We start from the raw sequence: 9017 nt of genomic DNA, 5'->3' as shown, positions 1-9017 counted from the left end.
TTCATTTGCTCCCGGGTGCTCTGATCAGACAAGTCCCTCTCCCTGAGCTGCGGATTCAGTGCTGTCTCTGAAATAAATTCTTCTCAGGGGAGGGGCTATAGTAGATAATTTTAACAAACAAGCAGAACACACAAAAATGAATGACTTGGTATATGTAAATTATATGCAAATAAATGGTTGGAGAAAAATGAGTGACTTGTTTTTAACTTAGCTATCTAGTTGTCATGATTGCCTTGTTACTTTTCCTACAAAATATTTTAGAACTTTCTCTTTTGAAATTCTTACTGTTTAGAAGTACACTTTTTAAAGTCAAAAGTGTGGTGAATAATTGAGGAAATGGTGTGGGGCCACATCTGATGCCCTGTGGGTACAAAGGAAGAGAATCCAACTCCACACCAACACAAGACCATTTGTTACAAGGTAGAGGTTGGAGATGCTTTCATCCTGCTTCCTTCTTTACCCTGTTCTGAAACCAATTATCCCTCCCAAGCCATTCTATTTCTCTGCTGGGTTAGGGAATTTGTTGCACAAGCCACATAGAACTCACAGACAATACTCAGGCTTATGAGGTTTACTGGGGAAGCTAACAGTTTACAAAATGGTAAGGATACAGTTCTTTTGTCTGCAGCACCTCTTCTCATCCATGGTGGCAGGCATGTCTCTCTCTGGTCCTTGACCTCTCAGTTACATGGTCTCTTGTCTTCTGCCTTGTTCCATGGGTCTCCCTCTGCCTTGTTTTGATGCTGTTTCTTTGTGCTCTCTCATGATCTCAGTGCTGCTCCCATTGGTGCCCTTGCTGTCTCTGCCAATTCAGCAGGGATCTCACATGTGCCCAGCTGGTGGCTATTCTTTCTTGATGGTCCTGGGATTATTTTCCCTGTGTCAAAGAGGACTCACTCTTACATACCCAGTGAAATGGCAAAACTGACCAATCTTCCAATAATGTTTCACACACCCTATTTTCATGGCCCTGCTCCATCATTTGGTGGGAGTTATAAAGACATGGACAGACGAGCCAACACAAGTAATTTTACTTTATCACAATAATGTAGTTAGTAAAGATAAATAAAATCATTTTGGCCAAATATAGGTTTGTTTTAAAGGCTGTTACCTTAGCCAAACTTCTTGAGCTTTGAAGAACAGAGATCCCAGTGAGGTTACCAGAAGAGGAGAGGCATGTTTACTGAAGACTTGGAACTGGCTTTGGAAAGCACAGATACTTAGGCACCTCCTGGAACTAGTTTTCCTAGGTTTCTCTGGTTGTTTTTTATTTGTTTGCTCCATTTTTCTTACCTATCAACTGCCTCTGTTTTCCTAATCTCAGGACTCTATATATTTTATAAACAATAGAAAACATAATGCAAAAATGCATTGTAAAGAAATATATTGGCTCATATACAGAAAGTCTACAGGTGGGAAACCATGAGATTGGGTTAAATTCAAAGGCTCTACAGTGTCAATAGGGAATAGAAAAAAGACTTTAAAATGTGGTCCAGATTAGGTCATAGAGATGCTGCAGATCTCTTTGAAAATGAAAACAATAGGGATAAGAAGTTTATGGATTCCAAATACCAGGAGTTACTTGAGTTAGCAACTGCCCGGGCCTCCAGTTCCTGAGTCCCAGCAACACTCAGGGTAATGGTTAATTTTATGTGCCAACTTGGCAAGGCTAGGGTACCTAGCTGTTTGAGCATACACTATTCTAGTTGTTGTGTAGTAGTTATATGCAGTTTTATCAGTTGGCCTTAAATAGAGCAGCTTACCTTTAATAATATATATGGCTTCTACCAATCAGTTGATAGTCCTGAGGAAAAAATGGGAGTTCCCCTTGGGTATATTCTACCTCAACTATAGACTTTTGGGGGGGTCATAACCCCTCTTTATTCTTCCCTGTAAGAATCATCAGCCTTTCACCTGACCTATGAATTCTGGACTTGCCAGACTAGCCCAATTAAAAAAATGAGGAGCTGATACAAAGGGCTCAAGTAGAAAGCAAATGTTTTGAGAATGATGAGGGCACCAAATGTACAAATGTGCTTGACACAATGGATGGATGTATGGATTGTGATAAGAGTTGTATGAACCCCCAATAACATGATTTAAAAAATATTCCTTTCTCTTACTCTGGTTCTGTTTTTCTAGGGAACCCTGACTAAGATAGTGCTCGATTTGGGTCTCCAGGAAATAGACCAGCTACATCTCCCCTCTGACCCTCCCCCTTCCCCCAGGCTGTTGGTAGTATGATTACTGATCGTGGGGTTAGTAGCTGAAGGCGTACCCCACTATGCCACCAAGACTCCCTGGCTAGAAGGTACACAGGTCCTAACTTGGTGTGAAGGGGAAAATAATATCTTACAAGAAGAAAAGAGAAAAAAAAAAGGAGTGGGGGAGAGGGTTATGAAGTGTCCTAGGATTACAGCAAGCCTTGGAGCAAAAGGTGGCCACTCGCATGAGGCTGTAGTGTTGAAATACATGTGAAAAATGGATCTGAAAACTTATGTCGTAAAAAGGATCAACGTGATTTATTGTTGGCATAATTTGTTCCTCACAAGGAATCCCCCAACAGGCTTGCCTGCTTTCCTCCTCCAACCCTTTCCAGTGCTTCAGTTCGGTCAGTCAGATCTTCAATGCAAAGGATCTTGTTTCCTTTCAGCCCATGGTCTAGACATTGGGCTGCAAGACTGAGGTTCAAATCCACCAGCCACACATTGGGCGAATGATGACGCTGGCTGCTCCCGCAAAGATTTAGTCTCGGCCAATCTATAACAGGTCGCAACGACTCGGAGTCCATTCTGTAGCAGTGGGTTGATGATTTCTGCTCCAGGCTCCGCTCAGAGATACACCGAATCTTGGGCCAGCAGCCCAACGCAGCCCAAAGCAGCGTCTCACCAGTCGCGTTCGTAAGGGCTCCGCACTTCCTCCTTCCGAAGCGGGGATAACGAACTTCCGGCGCGTAAACCCCGCCCCTGACGCCGCTCCGGCCCTGGGGGTCAGACGGGGCCCGGAAGGGGCGGGCCCAGGCCACGCTGGGCGGGGCATGGCGGCCGAGCGGGAAAGTGGCGGTTTACATACGGCGGTTTGCTTAGCAGCCTGCCCGCGGCCGGCCGCGGTGCTGCGGCCAGTTGTTCTCTCCGCGGCGGCGGGACCCTGCACCTCCGAAGGCCCCGGGCTCCTGGCCGCACGGCATTTCCTGCTCTAACCGGCTTCCGAGGATTTGAATCCAGGTTCCCGGTTTGCCCTCCGGATGTTAGTAGTGTTGCTCCTGAAATTTCCTACGTCCATGTGCCCACCACCGTGTGCAGCTTCTCACTCGCAGTCCGGTGTATTTTTCTGTCTCGTCCCCATTCCTTCCAGGAGTCAGCCTTTAATTCCCTCTTTATTTCTTCCCGTTACAAAAATCTTCATCTCTTTACACCAGAACCCTTGTTCTTTGATTCTCTGGAGCTAGGCTTATTCCCCTTCCAGCCCCCAAGCTTATTCCCCCTTTCTGGGCCGTGTAGTTCATGGTTTAATTGGTTTTTTAGAGTTTTGGCTTAACTTTTCTTTTCTCCCAACTAGGAGTCAAATGCCAGTGGTGATGGCGCCCCTCAAGAATCCTCGACATACCCCAAGGCTGCCCCTGGCTTTGAACCCCCTGAAGAGTAAGGACATCTTGACAGTGCTTGCTGAGAGGAACCAGGCCATAGTGCCAGTGGGGGCATGGGTGGAACCTGCCTCGACGGATAGTTCGCAAATCCCCGCGTATGTGAGTGTTGATTGAAATATGTTTTCCCTTTGTTATCGTTTGCTTTTTATTGGCTTTCTCTAATATCTGATGCTTGGATAACGATGGATCAACTGGGGATACGGTTTGCAGGTTGCCTTAAATAAGTTCTTGCGGCAGGGTTATAGAAGAGCCATGCATTTGCCCAAACTTGTTGCAGCTTATTTGGTATAGTCTAGAACTTTTTACTCATGTGCTGTTTGTCACAATCTACCATGGTGTAAGACGGGACAGGTTTTAAGCACTTGGTTACTAAGCAAACGAGTGGAGGTTTGAACTCACCGTTGAGCGCCTCAGAAGACAGGACTGGCAATCTGCTTCCAGAAGGTTAGAGCCTTAAAAACCCAAGAGCAGATTTACTCTGGGCACATGAAGTTGCTCTGAGTTGGAATGCATGGCAGCCAACAGTATAAATACATATATGCATAATTCTTGGGTAGTGAAAACACTAAATGTACCCGGCTGCTAATCAAAAGGTTGGCGATGTCTTAGGAGCAAGGTCTGATGATCTACTTCTGAAAAACCACATACCCCTGTGGAGCACAGTTCTGCTGGGATACATGAGGCTGCCATGAATTGGGGTCAACTCAATGACAGTGGGAAACGTATATGATTAAATGCTAAGCATATGATACTTACTCAAAGAAGAAAGATATGACTCTGAATTAATGTGACCAAGGAAGTTTATTAAGAATTTGGGTCATCAGACCCCCTCCCTGGTGGACGGACAACAGAAAAGTGGGTGAAGGGAGACATCAGTCAGTGTAACACATGACAAAATAATAATAATTTATAGATTATCAAGGGTGAGGGAGGGAGGGGGGTTAAGGATGGGGGAAAAATGCAGAGCTGATACCAAGGGCTCAAGTAGAAAGAAAATGTTTTGGAAATGATGATGGCAACAAATGTACAAATGTGCTTGACACAATGGATGGATGGCTTGTGATAAGTGCTGTACTTAAGAGTAAATGATTAAAAAAAAGGAATTTGGGTTATCAGAGTAGAGGAGATGATGTTTCAATTAAGGAGAATGGGGGTAGCAGGAAAGGAGCCCAGGTGGTAGTTCCGGCAAGTGTAGGACTGCAGCTCCAGAGATGGTGGAGACCCACTGACCTCTTCTAGGAGTTCGATGAGGTTGTCCATTCCCATAAAGGTTTCCAGCCTGGGGAACCCTAGATAGGGTTGCTATGAGTTGGAATCAACTTGAAGGCAGTGGGATTTTTGTTTGGTGGTAGTCAAAAATAAGCAACTTGTGTTCAGAATAGTATGAACAGGATAGATTGATTGGAGTGGAAGGGTTAGTATGGGGGATGGTGGTTGCTAGGATTGTGGAAAATTAAGAGTGGTAGAGAATCATAGGGAAATTTTGAGAAGCGATTTATTCTTAATATTATTGGGTTAATTGCATGATTATACAGTGTTTTGAGTAGATAAATTACCTCAATGTTTTTTAAAGTTAGGGCGAGATTGGATGGGGAAGGGCAATCCACTCGTCACATGATGGCATGGTTAGTTTAGTGGTAAGGAATGGAAAGGAAAAGCTTTATAATTTGTTCTGGCTCTCCATTGCTATGTAACAAACCACCCTAAAACTTAATGACATCAAGCAAATATTATGTGTCAGATATTGAAAAGTGTGCCACCAGTGGAGTTTGCTATCTGGTACCAAAGATGGGTAATTCAAGTAGTTAGAGATGATTAGGACAGTTCAGATGGCTGCTGGTTGGCATGTTCCACCAGGTTCACGAGAGAAACAAGCTCTAGTGCCACTCATCTATGTATATGGCGCCAGAGGCGAAGAAGGAAGCTCCTGCCCCTCCCCAAACGGAAGCCAAAGCAAAGGCTTTAAAAGCCAAGAAGGCTGTCCTGAAAGGCGTCCACAGCCACAAAAAAAGAAGATCCGCACGTCAACCACCTTCCAGTGGCCCAAGACCCTGAGACTAAGAAGGCAGCCCAAATACCCTCGGAAGGAGAAATAAGCTGGACTATTATGCCATCATCAAGTTCCCCTTGACCACAGAGTCTGCCATGAAGAAGATCGAAGATAACAACACACTTGTGTTCATCGTGGATGTCAAAGCCAGATCAAAACAAACACCAGATCAAACAGGCTGTGAAAAAGCTTTATGACATTGACGTAGCCAAGGTCAACACCTTGATCAGGCTTGATGGTGAGAAGAAGGCATATGTTCGACTGGCTCCTGACTGACGCTTTAGATGTTGCCAACAAAATTGGAATCATCTAAAGTGAGCCGAGCTGGCCAATGCTAAATATAAACTTTTTCAGTATTTAAAAAAGAAAGAGCTTTCCTCCTCTAGTCCATAAGTCCCTCTTCAGACTCATGCAGCCACATACGAAAATGCAGAGTGCAGAAAAATCACAGGCCTCTGGGGGGCAAAGTTATGTGACTCCAAGGTCAATGGAAACATGGCAGGGTTCTGACAGCTCCCAGGGTCAGTGGCAGGAGGGGAGGTTCCCAGGGCCCTCCTTATAGAAGGCCACAGCCCCAAGGAAACGGCATCAGGCTGTGACCTGATTGACAGGTATGGCTACCCCAGTTGGATTCTTTGGTTCTCTGCGTGGCATCTGCTGGGTTGTAATGGGCACGATACTTTCTCACATATATAGCACCTGCGCTAGGATGACCAAAATGACTGGGGACTGGCTGGACATCTTGTTCCACATCACTCACAATGTATAGCTTGTTCGCTCTGCGTGGCATCTGCTGGGTTGTAATGGGCAAGATACTTTCTCACATATATAGCACCTGCGCTAGGATGACCAAAATGACTGGGGACTGGCTGGACATCTTGTTCCACATCACTCACAATGTATAGCTTGTTCGGGGTTCCTCACAGCATGATAGTCTCAAGGTAGTCTGAATTCTTACATGGTGGCCGTCTTCACCCAGACTGAGCATTCCCAGAGACCTAAGCAGAAGTTGTGTTATGACTACCTTGGGAAATCATGCAGCCGCTTCTGCCTCATTGGATTGTATATGCCAGGTCTAGTTTGAGAGGATATGAAAAGGCTTTGTTTGGTGGTTGTGGAGTTTAACTACAAGATCATTGAAGCACTAATTCCACTGTGAATTTTTCAAAATGTATTCTTGTTTTGAAAAACACCTCATTTTATATTGCCCTTTTGGGTAGCCCATAGGGTATAAAAAGGCTATGAGAAATTAATTGTATGACTGAAGCAATATTTACTTTTTGTATTAGAGTTTAAATTATGTCATTTGTTTTGTGGAAGACTGGAGTCTTCAGTGAGAACCCTAACCCCAGTTTGAGTTTTGATATAAGTTCAAACTGCATTTGAATTCTTTCTGACAATTAACCAGCAATAGGCAATTTTACCCTTAGGAAGAATGTGTTGGAAAGTTGTGTTTCAGTGAATTACTTGATGTGGTTCTTTTTAGCCATAGTCTTTGTAATTCTTAAGAGTAAGAATTACTTAAGAGTAAGAGTAACTACTGGGTAAGACTAGCAAATAGGAGCTGTTTGTAACCCATTAAGGGTATTGAATAGCTTGCTGCTAATACAGATGAGATGTTGTATTAGTCTAGGTACTTTGGAGAAACAAATCCACAGCAACTCATGTATTAGAGAGAGTTTTATGCAAAGAAAATGTGCATCACGAAAACATCCCAACCCAATGCTGCCCAAGCCCACAAGTCCAACATTAACCCATACCCCCAACACCAGTCCACAAAGTCCTTCACCTCACAAAACAGAGGCAATAATGCCGACTGCAGGAGGAAAGCTGAGTCAGTGAACATGTAAGCATCTCAGCACTGGCAAGGGTCTCCACACGGCTGCTCCAGCACCCAGGGCTGCATCGGGATAGATCCATGCGGCTTCTCCTTGGGGATGTCTTGTAGGAAATCAATCTTGCAAGCTGAAGCAGGGAACTGCTAAGGCAGCTGCACCCGATACAACCATCACAAAGCAAGAGACCCGAGAACTAGAAAGGCGAGGCTCACCACCTATTTATCCCTCCACCTTTCAATTAGCCCCATATGTGATTATCGGCCAGGCTGGCACAATTAACTAACTCAGATGTATAGAACCATCATATGGGGATTGGTTGGTTTTGCCATCCAGTAGGTTTAAAATGAGCCATTTCAGAAGTAGAAACAATCTTGCTACCATCAAGATAGAAGGGCCAAGAGCAGAGCATAACTTCAAGATCCTGGTGCTGAATCTCCTCAAACCAGGAGACAAAGAATTGTGACACTGGAGGTGGAAGTAAAAGAACCAGGATACTGGCAGGAAATGGCATGGTGGGCTTCCCTGCTCCATAGGATGGGGCTTTGATCCAAATTTTACTGTCAGAGTTGAGTGCCTCTGGGCATTTATTAGCAAAGCTAAAAGAATTTTTTACCACTTCCTCAAGCAGGGCAGATGAAGATTTGGAATGAGTGAGAGGCTGAGGACCAAGAGAAGGCTTTAGCAGGGCTGAAAAGAGGCTGTCATAAGTGAAGATCTGTATCCCGAGTATTTCTGTTCTTGAATTGGACATCCCTAATAAATCCCATAACCCTGAGTATTATCTTTGAGTCTTATGTAGCTATTGCTGTGTGCTCTATGAGAAACAAAGAAGAAGCAAATATATTTTCTGCCCTCAAAGACTTAATAATCAGTGTAAGAGTCAAGAAGTACGGTACTCAATTAACTTTAGTGAAAATAGGTGCCATATTTTATGAGAGCTTAGAGGAAGAATTGTGGAAGGATCTGGGAGAGAAATATTAGATGGTTTTAAAGAATGAGTAGGTCTTTTCTAAATAGAGATGAGAAGAAAGGCATGCTTAGTTAAAAGTGGAACAATATTCTCAAACTAAATTTTACAACGGCATATTTGGTGAGGAATCTGGTGTGTCTCAACTATTCTAACTTTTTAAAATGTGTAACATAATATTGGTTTTTTAAGAATAATTTATTAAGGGTTAATGAAACTTCTTATTTCAATAAAGACTTGAGTACTTATGAAATTTCGTTTTAGTTTGTGATTTAGTTTAAATTCTTTATAATCACTTGTTACGTCTACATCATCATTTCTGAATGTCTGTGATTTCCTTACTCTTATCAGAATTTTGGGTTATAGGACTGAATAATGTTTTTAAGACTGGTGCGTTTACAACAGAGTCCTAGTAGGCAAAATTGCAGACACTTACGCTATCTTTTCCTTTTTTTTTTTTTAATGTGTATAAGAAAGAGCTTTATATATAAAAGCAATTGAATATTGAGAAAACAT

At 43.4% G+C, this 9017-nt stretch overlaps 1 protein-coding gene across 1 annotated transcript in view; it reads left to right on the top strand.

The window, feature by feature from the left end:
* Nucleotides 1–3156: 3156 nt before the first annotated feature.
* Nucleotides 3157–9017, top strand: part of CCDC15 (coiled-coil domain containing 15) — a 109878-nt gene continuing 104017 nt past the window's right edge. The window contains 2 exon segments of the mRNA XM_045283651.1: nt 3157–3246; nt 3559–3745. Coding sequence (XP_045139586.1) covers nt 3245–3246; nt 3559–3745 — 189 coding nt within the window. The 5' untranslated portion in view covers nt 3157–3244.

This window comes from Echinops telfairi, unplaced genomic scaffold (assembly GCF_000313985.2).
Source record: "Echinops telfairi isolate 266 unplaced genomic scaffold, ASM31398v2 ScPeMD7_7465;HRSCAF=8503, whole genome shotgun sequence".
Taxonomy (NCBI): Eukaryota; Metazoa; Chordata; class Mammalia; order Afrosoricida; family Tenrecidae; genus Echinops; species Echinops telfairi.
The sequence above is the reverse complement of the archived record's forward strand: the minus strand, read 5'-3'. Positions and strand labels throughout refer to the sequence as shown.